At 51.8% G+C, this 20,936-nt stretch overlaps 1 protein-coding gene across 1 annotated transcript in view; it reads right to left on the reverse strand.

Annotated features, from left to right (window-relative positions):
* Positions 1 to 1,256: 1,256 nt before the first annotated feature.
* The window catches only part of Cry2 (cryptochrome circadian regulator 2), a 29,954-nt gene continuing 10,274 nt past the window's right edge, over positions 1,257 to 20,936 (reverse strand). Inside the window, exons 4-12 of the mRNA XM_052183034.1 lie at positions 20,121 to 20,305; positions 19,410 to 19,498; positions 13,641 to 13,781; positions 10,995 to 11,306; positions 10,626 to 10,777; positions 10,301 to 10,503; positions 9,961 to 10,053; positions 8,992 to 9,133; positions 1,257 to 3,516 (exon numbers count right to left, since the gene is read on the reverse strand). Of these exons, the coding sequence (XP_052038994.1) occupies positions 8,994 to 9,133; positions 9,961 to 10,053; positions 10,301 to 10,503; positions 10,626 to 10,777; positions 10,995 to 11,306; positions 13,641 to 13,781; positions 19,410 to 19,498; positions 20,121 to 20,305 (1,315 nt within the window). The 3' untranslated portion in view covers positions 1,257 to 3,516; positions 8,992 to 8,993. The remainder of the gene's footprint in view (positions 3,517 to 8,991; positions 9,134 to 9,960; positions 10,054 to 10,300; positions 10,504 to 10,625; positions 10,778 to 10,994; positions 11,307 to 13,640; positions 13,782 to 19,409; positions 19,499 to 20,120; positions 20,306 to 20,936) is intronic.

The following is a 20,936-nucleotide window of genomic DNA, read 5'->3' on the forward strand; positions in this document are numbered from 1 at the left end:
CTGGCTTCTCTTACCCTCAGGCCTAGGACCTTCCTCATCCCCAGAGCTGGATTCTTGAGAGCTTTTTGGCTGCCTGTTCGTTGCACACACATTGGGTCCAGCTGTGCTTTCTTCCTGGTTCTGTGTTAGGTTTTCTCACACAACATCGATTACCATGGCTGGGGCTCCAGCTTTGGTGGTTCAGTCACCTCTAGTCACAGACCCTGTCCTTCATGTAAGTGGAGCAGGACAGACATATGCTCTACAGTCTGTGGAGTTCCATCTGCATATCTTGATCTCCTCCTTTCCCTTCCTAGCGAGAAGCTGTAGACACCTACCTTGCAGTACTCAATCTCCCTGCTTCAGCCCTGAGAACATTCTAGAACCTAACGCCAGAGGCCTTGGCTGCCTCTCCCCTCCCTGCCACTGATGCTCCAAGAGGTAAAGGTTTGGTCACTTGAGCTTTCTGTTCTGGCTCAGGCCTCTCACACTAGGCCCTGCCCAAACCATCTGCTACTGTGGCCCCTCCCTGCCTGCCAGGAAAGCAGCCTTGCCTAAGTAGCATGGCGGCTATGTGCGTGTCTCAGCTGGGCAGCAGCCCCAGGAGGTCAGGAGTGTGTGAGTATGCAGGGCAGTTCCCTCTCATAGAACCTCTGCTCAAGAACAAAGGGATCTCAGCTTTTCCAGCCACACCAAAGCTCCATGAGAAGCCCAGAGGGAGGCCAGTCTAGGAGAGAGTAGGCCAGCGGGAGCTTGGCGGCAGCACCAGGAATGAGCCGAACCCTAGAGTAAAGCTCTCCTACTTGAGGAGCAGACTGATTTTCTTTGGCTTTGCCTGAGCCCCTCTCGCACCAGGAACACCCATGTGCACTGTACTCTGGCCAGATGGTACAAGCCAGAGCCAGCGTCCAGGCCTCAGGCTTGGCTGTAGCTTTTTTAATGGTGTCTAGAGGGCACACATACATCCTTAGCACATCATAAAGAATGGATACAGTAGCCTGGATCTCAGTAGGCTACCCAGTGCTCCTCTGAGGTGGCACCCAGGAACTGGTCTTGGTACCCTGTGTGGTTTGGGCTGACTTTTGCTTGATTTTCACTAAACCCCGGGGCTACTGCCAGCACACTACAGTAGTTCACAACCTCCTCTGTCCAAAGGAGAGTAAGACTCTTCGTTCCAACAGACCCAACACGGCCTGGCTTAAAGCTTTACCTAGGTTCAGCCTCAGGAACGCAGGCCCCAGACCTCCCACAAGATAGATTACATAACACAGTTTTACTCAGACAGGATCAGACATTTATAAAACAGGTAATATTCATAAACAAACTGTGGGAGAAACACAACCTTCCCAGCAATAGGGAACTCTGTAAAGTGCTTTTTGCCTGCAACCAACTCTTCCCCATGCTAGGTCCCAGGAGCAGGACATGGGGCACTATTCTGTGATAGTCCTCAGGGCCACTCAGGCTAGGCAAAAAGAGGCATGACGTCACCCCAGGGCTCCAGGCTACCCCACAGTTGTGGGGGTAGACTGCTCCATCCACTGGAAGGCTGTCCTGGGACTGGGTCAACATGTCAAGGAGGTGGAAGGACAGATGATCTTGCCAACTTGTACCTTGGGGAGAGAGCCATCATCAAAAGAGCAGAGAAGGCCATTGTCCCCATAGTTGATGATGTTGCAAACGAAATCCTGGACCCAGAAGTAGCCTCTGCTCCCAAGACCGGGTCTCCAGGCTCACTCTGCCTCCCTCCAGCAAGATGCGTTGGCTCTTTCCTCTCGGCCTGGGGCTGGGGAGCAGGGAGGCCACACCCCAGGGCTCTGGACACAGACATCACAGGTGCCCTGTTTCTTCACATGATTGTAGGATGCTCGGGTGAGAATGATGGACATGGACAGTCGGACTAAAGGCAGCTCTCTGCTGAGAAAACCTGAGGCCATCTCAGAAAGAAGCCTGTCAGATGTGCTAGACAGCTGGGGAGGGGAACCTGACCCCAGGGTTCTGGTCTGACGAGATAAAAGCCAGGGCCAAGGGCATTAACAACTCTGAGGCTAGGAAAGGTCACAGGGGAGGTAGAGAGGAAAAGGCCCAGAGGCCAGCTTAATGTTACATGTGAGAACAAAAATCCAAATAGGAACGAACACACAGAGACACACACACAGACACACACACAGACACACACATAGACACACACACACACTGTGGCTCAAGTGCAGGCCACGGGGTGGAAGGAAGACTTGCTTGGGTGTCCCCAGATCCTTCTTTTCCTAACTTCTCCATATGACCCAGCAGTGGGCAGGAGTTGGCTCCCTGGAAACCAAGGCCTGACTTCTCTAGGCCAAACCTTCCACTGCTGCTCTGCAAAGGGGTGGGTGTGCCAGCTGTGATCTCTGACCTTTTGCCAACGACCCCAGGCAGTGCCCAGCCCCCAGTCTCTCTGTCTGAGTCCCCTGAAGGTCAGTCCTGGACAGCAGACACTGCAGTGTAGACGCGGACTAGTCTGGGGTAAGCTGTCGAAGCCTGCAGAGCAGACTGCCCAGCGTGCCTGGCTCGGTATCAGTAGTACTCGCTGGAGCATGTGGTGTCAGGAGTATGGCCAGAGGAACCAGGGGCCCTTCAGCCAAAGGGTATGGGTTTCTTCCACCAGCTCAGACCCTAGCCCCTCCACAGATTGTAGAAGGCTGAGCCTGGGCCTTAGCTGCCGGGGAAGGGACAGAAGACTGGGAGTCTATTCCCCACTTGGCTTCTAGAAGGTTCTACAAAGACGGATATGCTGCCTGAGGCAGACATAAGCAGTACCGGGCACACACCACCAGTCTGTAGTCTTAGACATTGGGGAAGCCTGCTAGTGGCATGGGATTTACAAGCCTGGCCAGGCTGTTTAAGACTGGACGGGACACATCTACTCCAGCCTGCTCAGGTTCTAGTGTCAGAAGGTGGGAACTAAGTCAGCAGGACTCTGGCTGCCTCAGAAACTCCATGCTTTAGATAAGAGTCAAAAAATGTGGTCCTCGCCTGTAATCCCAGCACTTGGGAGGCAGAGGCAGGTGGATTTCTGAGTTGGAGGCCAGCCTGGTCTACAGAGTGAGTTCCAGGACAGCCAGGGCTACACAGAGAAAAGCTCTGGAAGGTGGAGGGAAGAAGTCTGCGGAGGCAGACCAGAATTCCAGCTAGGGTCCAACCACCCTACTGGGACAAGGAAGGGGGCTCCCAGGGACAGATCTGGGCTGACGGCCACTGCTGTGGCTTCTAGTCTTATGTCTGGAGGTCAGGAAGCAGCCCTGGAAAGAAGGCATGATCTAGGGACTCCTCCAGCCCAGCGACGTTCAGGGTCATGAGTGTAAACAGATGCATGCACACGCAAATGGTACACCTTCCTCTACACACACACACACACACACACACACACACACACACACACACACACACACACACGCACACGCACGCTCGCTCCATCTGTTGCTGACTGGCTTCTCTGTAGGTTGTGCTGTCCTGTGGCAGCTCTGGCACCCGGGCTTTGCTCACGGAGCGATGGCTCTCCAGCTGAAAGAGAAAAACATGTGCAAAGGGGGCACTCAGGAGGCTGCTTGTCGCCCAGGCACCAGCTCCTCTGGCTGCTTCCCTGGGGATTCCCAGACCGAGAGTGGGACAGCCCAATGCAGTGCTACTTAGGCCCCAGGCCCCAGCGCAGACTGTTGCTGGGCAACCATGAAGATGGCTGAATACTGCATCTCTGAAGCCAGGGTTAGTGCTCCCTAAATACCTTCTCCCGAGGGATAAGGACAGCAGAAGACAGGGCTACGTGCCATCACTTGATGTCTTGAGGAACATTTGTTCAGAAATGACAAGAGCACAGACACTGCTTCCAGAGATGGAGTCTCTGGAAAGTAGCTGTGTGAGAGGGAAGTCGCCTGGTTCTAGTGATTCCAGAGTAAGGCAATGACTGCGTTTAGAACCAGCAGGCAGGCAAACTTCCACTCCAACCACAGAACCCTCACACAGGGCTACAGGGCGGGACAGAAAGGGGACTGGGGACACAAGGTGACTCATCTTAGAGATTTAGAACATCTTAGATCTGGGACAGAGAGAAATGGCTTCATCAGATACCAGAAGAAAGGGGAATCCTGTAACAACAGGCTGGTGGAGGGGCTGCAGGGCAGGCATGCACTTGTGTCGACAACTAATAATGTCTTTGTTTCTGTGGCTCAGGTCTTGACTCCCAGTACCTCAGGGTGTGTGTGACTCTCCTTAGATAACAATGAGATGACTGGGCTGACCTCAAATCCAAATGGATAAAGGACTTTGACCTGGACAGAACAGAGGGAAAACCCTCTGCAAGCACAGAGACCATGACCTTGAACTCCAGACCCTATAACAGGGGTTTGCCTCTCTGGTACTTTGCCATGGCGGCCCTCACAAAGGCCCAGACGACCTGCTAGTTCTCCATTTTCATAAATGAGAAACTGAAGTAACACAAGTACCCATGTAAAGTGGAGAGAGAGGAATTCCCAGGCCTTTAGGATTCAAACCATATGGGCTTTAAAAAATTAATTTTATGTGTACATTTTACCTGCATGCAAGTCTGTACACCACATGAGTAACTGGCGCTCCCAGAAACCAGCCAAGATTCCCTGGAACTGGAGTCACAGATGGTTTGGGGCTGCCACTGGGTGCTGGGAATCAAACCTTGGGACCTTTGCAAGAGCAGCCAGTGCTGTCTGTCTCCCCAGTGCTGTCTGTCTGAGTGTCTCTCCAGGCCCTGATATTCTGTTTTTAACCAATAAGGAATCTTTATATTACTCTTCACCAAGATGTAAAAAGGAAGAAAGTCAACATAGTGGCATAGACAGAAACTTAAACAAAATAAAGTGGAAGGGTTAGAAATGGGAACACGCTCTTAAAAGTCGGGTGCGACGGGCAGCGGCAGCGGCAGCGGAGTCAGTGCAGAAGCAGATGCTGATGGAAACCTGTGTCAGCAGCTCTGGGGCTACGGGCACCAGCTGACAGGAATGCTATTTGGAAGCTCACTGTTTTCTCTGTTCAGTTTAGTGAACATTGTAAAAACTAAATGTAGAACATTCGGTTGGTGTGGGTTTGAGGCAAGCACAGAAACTAGAGATGTTTTTCTGGAGTACTGATTTAAAGGATAATGAACGCTCGCTCATGAGACAGCAGGGTCACAGTGCCAAGAGCAGAGCTGAGAGACTGAATGTGGGGAATGGTTCTCAGCCCCAGTCACATGACTAAAATGGACAGAGGATGGGCAGAAGGTCTTCCCATCCATACCACTCTGACTGGACCCAAAGCCTCCTCTCTGTGGCCCACCAGTCATGTGATCAAAGTCACTCTGAAGCACATGTAAGGCCTCAGTGAGCCTCCCTCTGCCTGTGTGCTTCTCTCAGTCAGACATTTCACACAAGAATCTTGATTTTCTCCTTGACACCCTGGTGTGTGTGTCCCGGCTGCAGGACAGAGCGTTTCACAGATGTGAGGGTTAATTTTGGCTGTCATCTTGATTGGATTTGGGAGCAACCAAGGACCTTGTCTCCGAGTGGGTGTGTGAGAACGTGTCCTAGAAGGACTAACTGAGGAAGATCTCCCAAGGGCAGTGCCTTCTAGTAGTAGCCCAGAGATGGAGCTCCGATCGAAGAGCGGGACTGCTTCTGCCTGACAGTCTGCGCTCCTTGCTGCTGAGTGCATCTCCACTGCTGCTGCTGCTGCTCCTGCCAGTCTCCACTGACATCAGAGCCCAGCTTCTCTGACCAGAGGCTCTCTGGGAAGCCCCTGGCCTTCAGCACCAGCCCTGTAGGATGTGCAGTTCCTAGGTACTTAGCCTCTCTGCTGTGCAGATGGCCACTTCTGGACTCACTCTCCCGCTGAGTAAGACAATCGAATATATTCTTTTGTAAACATGAACGTTCTGTAGGGTCTGTGCCTCTAGCAAGCCTGATGCCACAGATGAGGTTCCCAAGGCCCAGGTGCCCTGGCCTGCACACTGGAGGCACTGCGCTCTTCTCTCGGGGTTTCCAGAAACATGGTGCTCTGTCTTGGAAAGAGCTCTGCTCCTGTCATATCATCTGGCCTCCTGGTCCCCCTCTCTATCTTCAAGAGCATTCCCTGGCTTAACTACCTAATGAAGATGTAGGGCATAAGCTGTGAGAAACAGCCCCTGGGACCTCAGCAGGTGACACATGAGCATCCAGACACAGTGCAGGAGAGGCACTCCTCCACCTGGCTGACGTCCCCTGACATCAGCATCAGTCCTCTCAGTGGCCTTTGCCCACTTGGCTCTCTACAGGGCCCATCCAGGGCTTAGTCTCCTCCCGACGCTGGCTCGGCCACCCTGTTCCACAGCAGCTTCTGTCCCGGAGCCCTCAGGGCCCTCACTGCCTGGTCCAACAGTCTTCCAGAGCACCAGACTAACAGGCAATCACCCCACTAATAACCATGCCAGCAGGGGCACCGTGCTCCAGGACTCAGGGCTAGGCCCAGGTGGTGAGGCCGACACACGGTGTGACACTGCTGGAGTCTACTGTGATCTAGTCTTCTTAGCTAATCCCACGCAACAGTCTAAGCCAGTGACTGTTTTTGTTTATTTGGTTTGGTTTTTTGAGACAGAGTTTCTCTGTGTAGGCTTAGCTGTTCTGAAACTTGTTCTGTAGGCCAGGCTGTCTTCAAACTTACTGGGTCCGTCTGCTACTGCCTCTCAAGTGTTGGGATTAAAGACGTGTGCCACTACTACCTGGCCACACCAGTGCTTCTTAAAGCACAGTTCCCAAGTCGGCAATTCTCTCTGTCCAGCCTTTCTCTTCTATGCAGTTGCATTTTTTTAAAATAACACTTATGGCCTCTTGAAATTAAATACCTCTGCTTACACTGTCTCCTCTGACTAGTATCACCCAAAGGGGGGTGGGGCAGGGACTGCCAGTCTAGTTCACCACTTATTGCCAGCCTAGGACCTGCCAAGGGAGCTGGGCCATGGAGTACATGAAGTGAGTACGGGAGCATGGCATCCTCGTTGTCCTGACCCACAGGAGAGAGGCACGCATGCTCAGTTGCAGCCATCATCTCGGGCCTACCAAATCCAAGCCCACAAGCCTCATCCTTGAGGCCCCGGAGGTAAAAAAGAATGTCCCTATCTGTCTTAGCCAACAATGGGGCCTGAAACACGCTAAGTGTCCAGTAAGTCCAGAGGTATTTTAAAGTCCAAGGTTTTCTGAATTTAAGGATATCTGCATAGATTTCACTGTTGACACTCAAACGGATTTGGATTTCCTAGCATTTGGGATCTTTGACTTCGGGATGCTCATCCTAAGGCAGCATGCGCACGTCTCCTGACTGGCATCTTCACTTAATCCTGGGAACAACCACCTGATTTTAGGAAGGAAAACTATCCTCCTAGAGATTATGTAACTTGTACAGATCGTGTAAATTGAATTGGTGTTGCTGTCCTGGGACCCCAGTTCCCTGGTCTAAGTTGTTTCACACTCTTTCATCACCCAGCCCATCGACAGCTCTCTCGATAAGCCGAGTCCAGTTTCTTAGGAACTGTTCTAGGGCTGTTAGTCTTTTCCCAAGTCACTGTGGATGGACCCACATTAATGTGGCATGCATTATATGTCACTCTGCCTATACATCTGCTGGTGACAAGTCCACGTTGTACTATACGCCATCAGCTTACTGAGCAACCTTGACTCATACAACTAAGCATTCTGTTTGTTAATCTTGCCTCAAAATCAGGGAGTTAACCAATCAAGGTCATTAGCCATCACATTAGCTAGCACACAGATTAGTGCATCTGTGGTGGTGGCTCTTCCAGGGACGAGACAGCACAACTTTGTCCTCCCACTGTCAATGTCTAGAGGACAAAGCACCAAGTGCCTGCCACCTCAATGAGCACATAAACCGAGACTGCAGAAGCCCAGGGAGGCCCTGAGCGATCGGGACCAGAAAGAGCCAAGCCTCCATGGTGAAAGGCACCCTCCCCTCTACTGACGCAGACGCTCGGAACAGCCTGACGGGGAGGACCGGGAGGACGGGGAGGACGGCAGGGCTGAGCTGAGGACAGCAATCCGCACGGCTCCAGTACTGGCCTAAACGGCTTTCCTGCCTTAGGGAAAGAGGAACAGGGAAGAGGAGACTGACTCTCCCGCTCTGTTTCTTTCCTTTTTTAATGATTCAGGAACCTTGTAGAAAAAATGAGGACGGACTGGCATGTGCAAAGCCAGAGCCCTGGTAAGAAGAGAAGGGACCCTGGGCAGAGGAGGCTGGGCCCTCTGGTCCTTTGGGCCTGGGCAGCCCTGGGCTGAGCCCTTTCCTGCTATCTGAAGCTCAGCATCGCCCCCATCTGGCCTGCCTACAGAACACAGCCTCCCACCCACCACTTCACAGCTTCACATCAGATTTTGCTTATGTTAGGAGTCAGAAAGGTCAAGTAAACAAACAGAACAAAACTAAAGCCCTCGACAGAAATCAAAAACTTTCACCTTCTAAATTTCTTTCTTCAAAATAAACCCTTCTAAGTTTTAGAAGGTAAACTAGACATGGTAGCCCACATCTGAAATTCCAGCACTCAGGAGGATGAGGCAGGAGGATTATTACAAGTCCAAAACTATCCTCAACTACCCAGTGAGGCTCTGTCTCAAACAAACTAACTAGCCCTGCCCCTTCCTCCACCAGTCTGTAAAGGCTTGGAGCAGTGCTTCTCAACCTGTGGGCCGTGACCCCTGGGGGTCACATACCAGACATCCTGACTATCGGATAGTTACATGATGATTCATGACAGTAGCAAAACTATGGTTCTTAAGTAGTAATGGCATTAACTGTATGGTTAGGGGTCACTGCAGTGTGAGGAACTTCATTTAAGGGTTGCAGTATTACAAAGTTGAGAACGACTGGGTTAGGTCTGAAAGCCAGAACGGCGGGTTCTGAGCTGAAACCCCACCCCATCACAGTTTAACCTGGGGTGCTGCCTGAACCTCCAGCTGGCAAGCAACAGCCTTTTAAACCACAACTCACTCTCAGGAGTCCTTGCTGGGAGGCTCTTGGGCAGGCATCTCTGTCACTCTAGCCCGCTTGCTCAGTTCTTCACCGGGCGGTTCCTCAGCTGCCTCCAGCTTGCGTTTAGGAGAAGCTGGGCCACTGGACAGTGGTCTGGGGCCTGTGGAGGCACAGGAACAGGTCATGGATGCACAGCCAAATGGTCTCACGCTGTGCAATGACTGCTCTTTGGGGACAGGGAGCCCTGCCCTGGCCTCCTTTTGGTGGTGACTGCACTTGGAACTGTATGAGGGGGCGTGGCCTGGCCCGCTGACAGCAGGGCCAACTTACTGTGCTCAGATCTGGCTCCAGGCCAGAGACTGATCTGGCCTAGCTGCAATCCTTGCCCTCAAGTGAGGTTTCCCCCTGCAGGCCTGGGAAATCCCAGGGTCCTGGCGACTGTCATGTTGTAGAGCATCCCCAACCTGAGCAGCGCGCCCTTGCTCCTTCCTAATGCTTCTCCTGCCTAGACCCAAGCTGCTGTTTACTGCTCGTGCAGCAGGCAGCGGGGTTTAAAACCTCAGTCCCTCGCCCTGCTCCCCTGGCTTCCTTAAGTGCAGGAAGGCAGGGCACCTTGTGCCAAAGCTGCTCTGCGCCCTCATCCCTGGCTCTGGACCCTTCTGCTCCTGGAGTGGGCTCTGCCTGTGCCTGCTTTGGGGCCTTTCTCGCTATTTCCTTTCCTTGTTCTTATCAAGATGAAGCTAAACAGCACTTGAAGCAGCGTCCCTGGGCCGTCCCAGGGAAAGTGGCCTAAAGAAGCCCGATGCCTAGTCCTACGTCAGCCCTCAGTGCTGCTTCCCTCCAAACTTCTTAAATGAATGCTCTTGTTGATTGTCCTACCGTGTGCCCTGGGTGGGATGTGGCTTCATCAGCCACATGCTCACTGTGACCCCGGCCCTCAATGACTAAAGTGCTGGTGGCCAGAGGCCAGCGTAACTGACTGGTTACCTGTATTGCTGATGCTCCCAGCCTGGCTAGATCCAGGCTCTGCCACAGGGTGACTGAGGTCTTCCACACAGGAAGGGACAGATGCCAGCAGACCTGGGGATTAAGAAAAGGGTACTCAGAAAGCACACAAGCTTAAGAGGGCTGCAGCTCATGAGAAACCAAGGAGCCAGGAGGGCAGGACCACAAAGCCTCCACCTTTTCCAACCCCACAGCCACCGTGGCAGCCCAAGCTGGCCCATCCTGCAGAATCTTCCACAGCCTGGGGCATCCAACACCTGAACATGCTTTCAGGTTAAGTCCCCCTGGTGAGCGGGATGTCAGTGGGGGCAGGAATCCTTACAGAGTCCCCGGTATCGCGACAGCTGTTGGTAGATCTGCTTCATTCGCTCAATGTTGAGCCGACTAGTCTCTGCATGATTGACGATGGGCCGTGGGTAGTCCACACCAATGATGCACTTGGCGGCCTTCTGAACCGACTCTGGGGCATTCCAGGGCTCATAGATGTATCGAGAGGGGAACCCTTTCAACTTGGGCAGGTATCGCCTGAAACACACACCAGGTAATGTATCAGCACACTATGACTCTTCTTTAAAGGGTCTAGGGTACCCCAGTCCGGGAGGAGGCCACAGTGGTCCAGAGCCAAAGAGCCTGGTATGCATCCTTACCGGATGTAGTCCCCACTGGGGTCTGTGCGCCGGCCGAAGCCCACAGGGCAATAGCAGTGGAAGAACTGTTGGAAGAAAGCACTGCAGGACAGCCACATCCAGCTGCCTGCGTTCACGCTGAAATCTGCATCCAGGAGCAGCTCGTCAAATACCTAGATGGGAAAACCAGCCTTCTTGGAGACCTGACGCTCTGGCTCTTTCCAAATCTGAAATACTGTAATACCCTCAGGGAGCCAAAGCCCTTCTGTTGAGGCCCCCCGAGGATGCAGTAGGGGTCTCCTGGACCCAGGAATCCCACCCCAGCCCCAGCCTACAAGGAGCTGCCCTTGGCTAGGCCTGGTCACAGGGTACAGGCCAGCTTGCACTCACCCGGACCCCGCTCTCCCAGCTGACCCAGAGGTCCCCGCGGGTGAGGAAGCAGGCCACGGCGTGCCGGGCCAGGTGGTGGATCCAGCCCTCCTGCCTCAGTTGGGTCATGATGGCGTCAATCCAAGGGAAGCCTGTCTTGCCCTCGGCCCACTTGGCTAGGGCTTCGGGGTTGCGGTCCCAGGGGATCTGGATGCAGATGGGGTTCCCCTCCATTCGGTCAAACCTGGGGTTGTTGGTGGCCGCTGTGTAGAAGAATTCCCGCCACAGGAGTTGTCCAAATAAGGAGAGGGGAGGTGTGCTGTTCCTCTTTACCTAAGGGGTGGGCACAGTACACAGAGATGAGTCCCTGCCTGGTTCTTAGTTAGCACTGTGATGCTGAGGTCTCTGCACAGAACAGCCTGGAGTGTCTCCCAAGCAGCATGACTCCAAATCCCCAAGATGTGCAGAGGGACTAGATTTATAAAGTGTACGACATGCAGCCCTGACCTGGTACCAAGAATGGCTTCAGAGGTGAGGTGGCAGAATGATGCTATGAAACTCTGCCATGGGAACCACACTCTTCAAGCCTACTCTCAAGTCTGTGGCTTCTAGAAAGCTGAAGAGATTTTACATATCATCGCGATTTAAAATATGAAATCTGAACAGCTAAATAACTTACTGAATCCAGAGAAGTGGAGCTGGCGTCTACCTAGAGCCTTCCTCTACTAACTAGTGCTCACAGTACTGGAACATAGTACTCCTCTGCACGCTCCTAGAGGAGAAAGGCAACCGAGGTGCAAACCCTCTCTGATCTACAGTGGTGTCTGCCTGTGACACATGGGTACAACAGTGGCACACACACTGTGGGAGCAACCAACACTATGTGACTGAATAAAGACCCACTCCATGAGATGGGGGCCGTCCCTGACGGTGGCCATGAAACCAAACACCACTGTTCTGCTAAAGGGCTACAGCAATAAAATGACTCCTAATCACATGGTGCTATGCAGTGTCTCGCTCAGCCATCACCAGAGAAGCTTCCTCCTGTGGTAGATGGGAACAAATACAGGGACCACAGCTGGACAAAGTGCAGAGAGTGAGACACTTTAGAATACTCCGTTCTAAACAGGAACCTCTCCATCAAATCTCTCCCCTCTGCTCAGGGAACTCTTTGGAAGCGGAGAAGAAAAGACTGTTAGGAGCCAGTGGAGATGGAAGTCAGCACAGAGACAAGGCCTTCTAGACACAGCAGGACTGAGGCACGGTGAGGCAGCAGGACTGTGGGTGACTGCACAGGGCCTGCACAGGTCCTAGTCAGACGAGGTCCCAGATTAGAGGAAGTGGACACAGCCCTCATCCCTAACCCAGATGCTACTTCCAATTGATAACTGCTCACAAAGGGAAATTGCTTTTCTGCAGTTGAGCCTTACCTGGTATACAAACTGCACTCAAGGGCAGCAGTAGGTGTGAGCACAAGTAAGCACAATGGTGCTTTTGGAGGAGGATTTTCTGGGGGTGGGGCTCAGAATGCTTAGGCTGGGCCCTTCCTCCCTTCCTCCCTCCCTTAGTCCCATCCTCCCTCCCTTAGTCCCTTCCTCCCTCCCTCCCTTCCTCCCTCCCTCGGTCCCTCCCTTCCTTCCTTTTTTCTTTCATCTAAACCTTGCAGCGTGCAGGTCTTTACTTATACGTTATGGTCTTGGGTTTGTGCTTTTATGAGACCTCCATGTGTGTAAATGTATGTCTGTGCTTATATGTGTTTCTTGGGCTTTTTCTTTCACTTTTTTTCCTCCTATTCATTAATTTTGTTCAATTCAGGTTTTTTTCTTTCTTTCTTTCTTTTTTTTCTGTACTTGTCTGTTTGTATTCTAGTAAGAAAAAGAGAGAAAGGCTGTGGACCTGAGAGGGTGGAAGGTAGGAGAATCTACTAGGAGTTGGGGCATGGGGATCTGTGATCAGAATATACTGTATTTAAAAAATTACAAAGTACTAAGTCTAGATTTTGGGTAAACAATGTATAAACAACAGTCCGAGACATAAAGGGATTAGGTTGGACTTTACACAATGACCTCCCCCTCCCGATGACCTACGGAGCAAACGTCCAAAACTACCCCATTCCGTGGAGCTGATAATGGGGTGGGAAAAGCAACACTAAAATCCAAGGCACAGTATGACCTAAGGGGTGCCTCCGAGGGACGCTCTAGCGGAGCCTGCAGGCTGCACCGCATGGTGAGTCTTCCTGGACTCACTTCCCGGACTCACTTCCCTTTACACTCCTTCCTGGACTCACTTCCCTTTACACTCCGCCCGGCTCCCGCGAGGGCAGCTGTGCCTATGCTTGTGCTGCCCCTAGCCTCAAGGTTCACTTCCCACCCCAGGTCCCAAGCCTTCACTTATCAGCTGCTAGTGAAGACACCAGCTCTAATGCCCCCAAGGCCAGCTATTCTGTCTCCAGAACCACAGAAGAAACTGGGTTCATTCACATCAGTGACTCAGTTGTACCCAGCCGTCACCTCTAGGAAACCAACCATCTCCAGCTCCCCTGAACTGAGTGTCTCCAGAACTGTGACAGCCCAGCCCCAAAGCCAAAGGGAAGGGGCCTTTTTGGGGGGGATGACTGGCAACAAGTGCTGTGTCTGGGGGCAACCGTGCATGTTCCCCGCACCTCACCTTCTTGTACAAGTCCCACAGGCGGTAGTAGAAGAGGCGGCAGGAGAGGCATCCAAAGCGCAGGTAGGGGCTGAGGCCTGTGGGGCTGGCCAGCAAGGAATTGGCATTCATCCGAGGTCTCTCATAGTTGGCAACCCAGGCCTGCAGAAGAGAGGTAACAGGTCAGGCTTGGCTGTTACAAAGTGAGGATTCTTTATCTAAGGTCAAAAAACAAACAAAAGAAAACAAAACCAAGGAAAGGCCTTAGAAGCAGGCCTGGGACATGGAGTGCATTCCCCTCTCCTGCCTGGGGACTCAGGAATGAGAAATGGCCATATTCTTGTCCTGACTTCCATGTTCAGTCTGCGGGATGACTGTGAATGACTTCTTTAGTGCCTCGGCTTCTCAGCTATTAAATAAGAACATTCCCCATCTCTGGGGAGTAACTGAAGTAGGAAAGAACTCGGAGAACATGGAACCAACTCTATAATAACAGAGAAGGCATGTGCTTTATAGAAAACAGGATTCCTAGCTCCGGCACCAGAAGCCTGAGGCTGCCACCGAGGCAGGGTCCTCGCATCATTGTTAAACAGCCAGGAACACAGGAAACTCTCAGTGTTCCAAAGACCAACAGAGCTGTTCCCTTCTGGGGCCTCTCGTCTTTCATTATTGGTTGTTTTCCTCTTCCACGCCCTGGGCACACTGCTCTCACTAGACTTGCAGGGGAGAGCGAGAGGAGAGAGGAGAGGAGAGGAGAGAAGAGGAGAGGAGAGGAGAGGAGAGGAGAGGAGAGGAGAGGACAAGTGGGCCATGAGAGGAGATGGGGACCAAGAGGCCAAGAGTGAGCGCAGCAGCAATGCCTGTATTACATCGGAATCAGAGGCTGGGGGCAGGGAAACCCAGCCCTGGGGCTGGAGAGGGTTAGGGTGGGGATGGGGAGTGAGGGGTGGGGTGAAAAGAGCCAGGAGGAGCCACAGGAACTGAGCGAGTTGTCCCAGGTTTCTTTGGGACCTGATACTCTCCCCTAACAAGTTCCATGCTAAGACTATGAAATAATGATCTCATTTCTTCTATTCTACAAACCAAACAAATGACCAACAAGACAAAGGGCTTGTGCTAGCCAGTGGGGCTTTCGGCCCGGGCCCCCTCCTCCACAGCCAACTGTCTCTACCATCCTCTTACCTCCACTTTCCAGCCATCTCCCTAAGCCTTGCTGCCTACGTTGCTGGCACTGCACTGACCCAGACACTGCTGTCCCTGGATTCTGGGCTCTCCCCAGCATCACAGCTGGCTGCTCGCCCCCATGTCTGTCTCCAACCCACAGGTCTCTCTGGACCTCTCATGTGCCCCGTCTGGCTAGCCACAGTCACTCTAGGCAGCGGCTCCCAACTGTGGAACAACCCTTTCGCAGGGCTCACGTAGCAGCCATCCTGCACAGCAGATACTTACGTCACGCTCCATGACCATAGCGAAGGTGCAGGTGGAGAGCAGCAATGAAATAATGCTATGGTTGGGCTCAGCAACAGGAGAACCTGTGCCACGGGGTCACAGCCTAGGAAGGTTGAGAAGCACTGCCCGAGGTTCTCTGTAGGTTCCATCTCTCCTCTGTCCCTCCGGTGGTCCAGCCCCAGGCTCTATCCCTGCCCCCAGGCCCCTCTTTTGTCAGGCATTCCTATGCACAACCACAGCCCAGCCCAGCGGGCCCACCCGGATGAGGAACTCTCGCTGTTCCTTAAGCTCACTCCTGCACTGGACTCTTCACAGAGAAGGCAACTTTATCACCTCACTGCTGTCACCTGTCCCCTTCTCCATGTCCTCAAAGTTCCACCTAAGATTCTCTGATGTTCTTTCCATCCACTGCTGCTAAGATAAAATCTAGGCTGGACCGCGGAGACAATCCTCCAGTACACTGCCCACCCTGGGCCTGGAGTGCTGGGCTGCTCAGAGGACTCAGAAGGGCACACAACAGCTCTCACCTCTCTGGCCACAGTTCCTCAAAGCCTTGCAGAAGCTGTTCTGTGTGCTGCCTCTCCCCCCTGCGCCTTCAGTGTCTCTCGGCAGACACTGGGTACTTCTGCCAGCACATCTCGCTCCCCCGACCCCTAATTCTACGGTTTCAACCTTTATAAAACATTTTATCTTCTGTGCTTGTCTCTGTGTGTACGTGTGTGCAGGTGTGGAGACCAGGAGAGACGTTGGGTGTCTTCCTTATTGTTTTCTTACTCTTTTCCTTGAGCCAAACACTCTCAGAACTTGGAAGTCATTTGTGTGGTTTTGGGGGAGGAACAGGTTGGTGGTTAGACCGCCCGAGCAACCTTTCCTGTAATGACTTACAGTGCGTGAGATGACACTGGCCTTCTTTTTCCTTTTTTGGCAAAAGCTAATTCTCCATCTATATTAAACTACATGACTAGCTAGTGGGTGCCGGGATCTGAACTCAGTCTTCCTGCTTGTGAAACAAACACTCCTACCCGTGAGCCATCTCTCCAGGCCCCCCCCCCTTTTTTTTAATCTTAAATGAAATAGACACAGAGGGCCACACAAATGTGTAGCTTCATACATTCTTCTAAAGGCCACATGCAGGTAAATGTGGAAACAGGACCGGGCTAGTGACCAATCTTCTCTCACCCCTGGTGACAACCAGCCTCAGCTTTTATAGTTATTACTTCCTACATTTTTCTACTTTTGCAAAGTGTGTTTGGAGCAACTTTATTCTTCCACAGCTACGCTTGGATTTCTGCGTTCCTGCTTGTCCCCTCTACTGCTCAAATGCTGCTTGTCCCCTCTATTGTCCAAATGCACAGCCTCAGCCCTAGAGCTTAGTCTTAGCCATTTAAAAAGTATTCATATCAAGGTTTCTTCTAAGTGTGCTCTGGCACCTCTTCCTTTTCCTTTTGATGTTTCTGTGGAAGGACACAGAGACTGTACTTTTCTGGTGCCTGCACACTCATGAAAAGTTTGACACATCCCTGTCTTGTGCATTACCTGTAAGATGACTGGTACCAGAGACTGGACTGAACTTGGGTGTGATTCTTTACCAAGTCTATAATAGGGGACATATGAAACTTGCCTGTCTCTGATGGTGGCCATGGTCATTACACCCATGTCATCCCTGAGTCTGAAAAACAGGGCCACTCCAGATCTACTATCCTTTTTTTTTTTCATTTAATAATCAGAATACTGGAGCTGGAGCGATGGTTCATCATTAAAAACACTCGCTTGCTACTCTTCCATCAGACAGAACTTACATGGTAGCTTAAAGCTGTCTGTGGTTCCAGTTCTGGGGGATCTAACACCCTCTTCTGGATTCTGTGGGCTCTAGGCACACATGTGATGCTTATACATACATGTTGGCAGAACAGACATCTAGATCTACAGAGAGAGTTCCAGGACAGGTAGGGATAAACAGAGAAATCTTGTCTTGAGAAAAAAAGAAAAGGAATGTCAATCCCGAACCGCAGAGAGGTACAGGGCACGCTTGGCCTCCCTTTTCGATAAGAGCACCGAGTGATCTGACAGAGAACTTTCTCTCTTCAGTTCCAGTGGGCAAGGCAGATCCATGTCTACTTTCTGACTCTAGGTGTGGCTCAGGATGTGAATGTGATCATGAAAACAGTCCATCCCTGGCCACAGTGACCAGGCCATGGAAAGGCACAGCACCCAAGCCAAGCCAATGAAAATATTTCTTTGAACTTTTACTGATGCTTTCAAAAAAGAGGCATGCCCCTTGCTCTGGTTAGCTATACAGACAGAAGACAGACAGGCTATGCTGACCACCTTCACCACTACTAAGAGAAGCCCACTTGAGATGGACTCACAGAGAGGAAGAGGATGAAGGGTATCTGCTCTCTGGTACTCTGGGGACACATGGATGCCGCTATGCCCAAAGGCAACACCTTAGACTCCTGGTTACATTGGTTTTAAAAACTTTCCCTTTCAAAGGGCAGCTGAAGTGCAACACTTGATTGATAATTAATCCTGATGTTCTCTGCTCCTGCAACCCTGACCTGCTGCTGCCCTAACCCTTAGGCTCTCTGTAACGGAACAGAATGCACTTCTCTATGTCTGTCCTAACCATCGGATTTTTTAGCTCCTACAACATCTTGATGATACAAACTGCTGCTCTCTTCAGGCTTGAAGAACCAAAGTTTAATTTCTTCAAACCAAAACCTCTGGTTTTCCTCAGTGAGTGGCATCCAGGAGTGTGTGGAAATGGGCTTCTGGTTTGGTGATTCAGGGAGCAGTCCTCCACAAATACTGTTAAGGTAACAAATTGAGAATTTGTGTAGATCTGTCTCTCATGAGTCCTGCTCCTCCTATCACTGCTTCTGTCAGCTCCATCGTTCCTCTGTCCAAACATCTCTCTCCAGGCAGCCTCCGAGTCACCGGGTGTGGTGCTTTGGTTTTTTCCTTTCTTTTTTTTTTTTTAAAGATTTATTTATTATTATATCTAAGTACACTACGGAGGGCTGTAAACCACCATGTGGCTGCTGGGATTTGAACTCAGGACCTCTGGAAGAATAGTCAGTGCTCTTAACCGCTGAGCCATCTCTCCAGCCCTGTTTTTTCCTTTCATCTGGTGCTAGATGGAAGGATGGTTTTGAGCATGGCTGGACAAGCCTACCATCAAGCTATAACCCAGCCCTATGCAGAGCCCTTGACAGACACGTGAAGCAGTCCCTCATATAGCTCTTTGATGTGGACACACAAAACTGATCCCTCATAGCTGTTGACTCTCTGCCTCATCTTTCATTGGAGGAACTTGCTTTAGCTGCAGCTGAGAGAAACATCTGGATGGGAATATTAAGTCTGCTGAGCTGAGGGAGGCTGAGGTTGTCACCATATCCTCCAGTGCTGGCTGACCGCTCCTGAGGTTGGGAAAGCATTCTTCCTTAGCAAGCTGCTTTGGGCCCTTGATCCATTGCTATTACCTAGTTGCTGGCAAGATACCTTGTCACTTGATGGGGACAGAAAAAGCTGTGCTTTTAAGGGACAGACTACTGAGAGACTGCAGACTCAAGAGTTTGGAAGCAGGAGTCCGTGGAAGCTGCTCTGCTTCTCTGGTCATAGGTGGGTAAGGACCACGGACACTGTGGGCCAGTGCCTCTGGCCTCACCTCTTCCAGCCTCTTGCTGATTCCCCATTCACAGAAGGGGGCCATTTGCTATCTGGGTCTAAGCGAATGAGAAATAAAGCTGTGGAGAAAACCAAAGAAGATGGAGAGGGCCATCTGACACCCAGTAACTGGGCTTTACCAACTCAACAGTGTTATTGCTTCCTTTGAGACAGTCTCACTCTGTAGCCCACTGTGGCCTGGAACTTAAGGCAATCCTTCTGCCTCAGCCATCTTCAATGCTGGGATTACAGGCATGCATCAAGCCTGGTTGGCTGCCCTTTCTGTAAGCAGACACTGTCCACAGAAGAAAGTTAATTTGGCGCCAACTGTGTAATCGTGTGGAACTGCGCCTCCCTACACTGCTAACCAGTGGTGTGACCTCAGGCAGGTTACTCGACCTCTCTAAGCCCAGGTTTGTAATCTGTCAGATGGGAGCCTAACCCCTGCCTGCTGGACAGATGAAGGGAAAGAATGCAGTCAGGCACGTAAGCCGGCGGCCAGCACAGGGCCAGCACAGGGATGGACGCTCCAGCTGGGAGCTGCTGTTAATCTTGCCATCAGGAAGAGTTTTAAGTTTTCAACCCCTCAAAGATGAGAGGCTCTAAGGGACATGAACCTGACCCACATCTCCTGCTGTGCACTGGTAGTCCCTGGGCTCAGAAATGGGGCCATACCTTCCGTTCCAAGTGCTTGTCCAGGCGGGCCAGAGCTTCTGTCTCTCCTCCTTGCCAAACAGCTGGGCCAAGTCCTTCCGTGGGGAATCCTACAAAAGGAGCAGTAGGCCATAGCATTGCAGATTAGGTCACCTCAGAAACAGCTCAGTAAACACCTTCAAGGTGATTCACAATTATAAAAATGATCATTTCCACTAACAGACAGATTGGTCTTTAAATGGAACCACAGACCTTGGACTTGGTGCCGTGAGGACTGAGAAAACCCTTAAAGTGAAGAAGGCTAGCTTTATTCAGATCAGAAGATGGTGTGGGCAAGAGGAGGGAGGCAGGAAGGTGGACTGGATTCCTAAAGCCAGGACTAGTTATCCTAGTGACAAAGCCCACTGACCAGCACCAGGCAGCGCCCCTACTGTTGGAGAGCGGGAACCACAGAAAGAGGCTCCAGCTAGAAACAGCGGTCTGGGGGGCACAGGCAGTTCACGTGGGTAACAGCAAGCTTTTCTGTTTTTTTTCTTTTCCCTTTTAAGACAAGGTCTCATGTAGTCCATGCTGGCCTGTTTCTCCTGTCTCTGTCTCCCAGTTCAGAAATTACAGGCATGTGTCACTAGGCCAGTATTTTCTAACTTGTGACAAGGACACAGGAAGGCCACATCCCGCACAGGAAGCCGTGGCCCGGCCCGTGGTATGTGGCATGCTGCAGGACCCACTCACCCAGTTCCTCTAGGGAAGGCACGCCATAGGTGTCGTCGTGGTTCTCCTGGATGTCAGCCCTGCAGCTCTCCATCTGCTGGCTGCTCACAGCCACCACTGGCTTCTTGGGCAGCTCCATACGGCTGATGAGGGCCTGAAAGCGCTTGTAGGTAAGAGGTGGTTTCTGCCCATTCAGTTCGATGATTCTGGGGAGCCCAAAGCACATGTGAAGTTACTTCTGAGGCCCTTTATTTTGGGGTCCCTGACCACCCAAAAAAGAGCACAAGACTCAAGAAGCCTGAGGGTTGCTCTCCTCATCACCTCACAGTCCCACCCCTGAGTAGAAAGGGGGGCGCGGGGGAGGCTGTATCTCCATTTTACCGAGAGGGAAAATGAAGCCCAGAGAGCTGGAACAGGAGCCTCAGGTAATGGAGCAAGGCAGGGCCAGAGCTGGGACTCAATTCCAGGTTCCCTGGTGTCCACGTGGAGCCGCCTAGAGACAGAGACTGACCATATCTCTCTAATCAGAAAGAAAATCCCCCATGGGCCTCTGGGCACCTATCTGACCACACCAAGGGCTTCTCTCTACCCCATTTCGAGCCTCTGAGGAATGTACAGTGAGGGGGGTACCATGCTCCTTTCCTGGAAGATCACTGTCCTGTTAGCCCTGTTCACTAGAGCAGAGGCGTGGAGGCCGGCTAATGCTCCCAGAGTCAGAGTCTGGGGCTATGGTAAACAGCAGCAGCATAAAGAGTATTGCAGTGTGCCAAGTACTTTTCACAAGCAAGAAGGAAAGGCATGGGCACTGAAGACGAGGGCTCACTGGTGGTAAGGATG

This window comes from Apodemus sylvaticus, chromosome 5 (genome assembly GCF_947179515.1).
Source record: "Apodemus sylvaticus chromosome 5, mApoSyl1.1, whole genome shotgun sequence".
Classification (NCBI taxonomy): Eukaryota; Metazoa; Chordata; class Mammalia; order Rodentia; family Muridae; genus Apodemus; species Apodemus sylvaticus.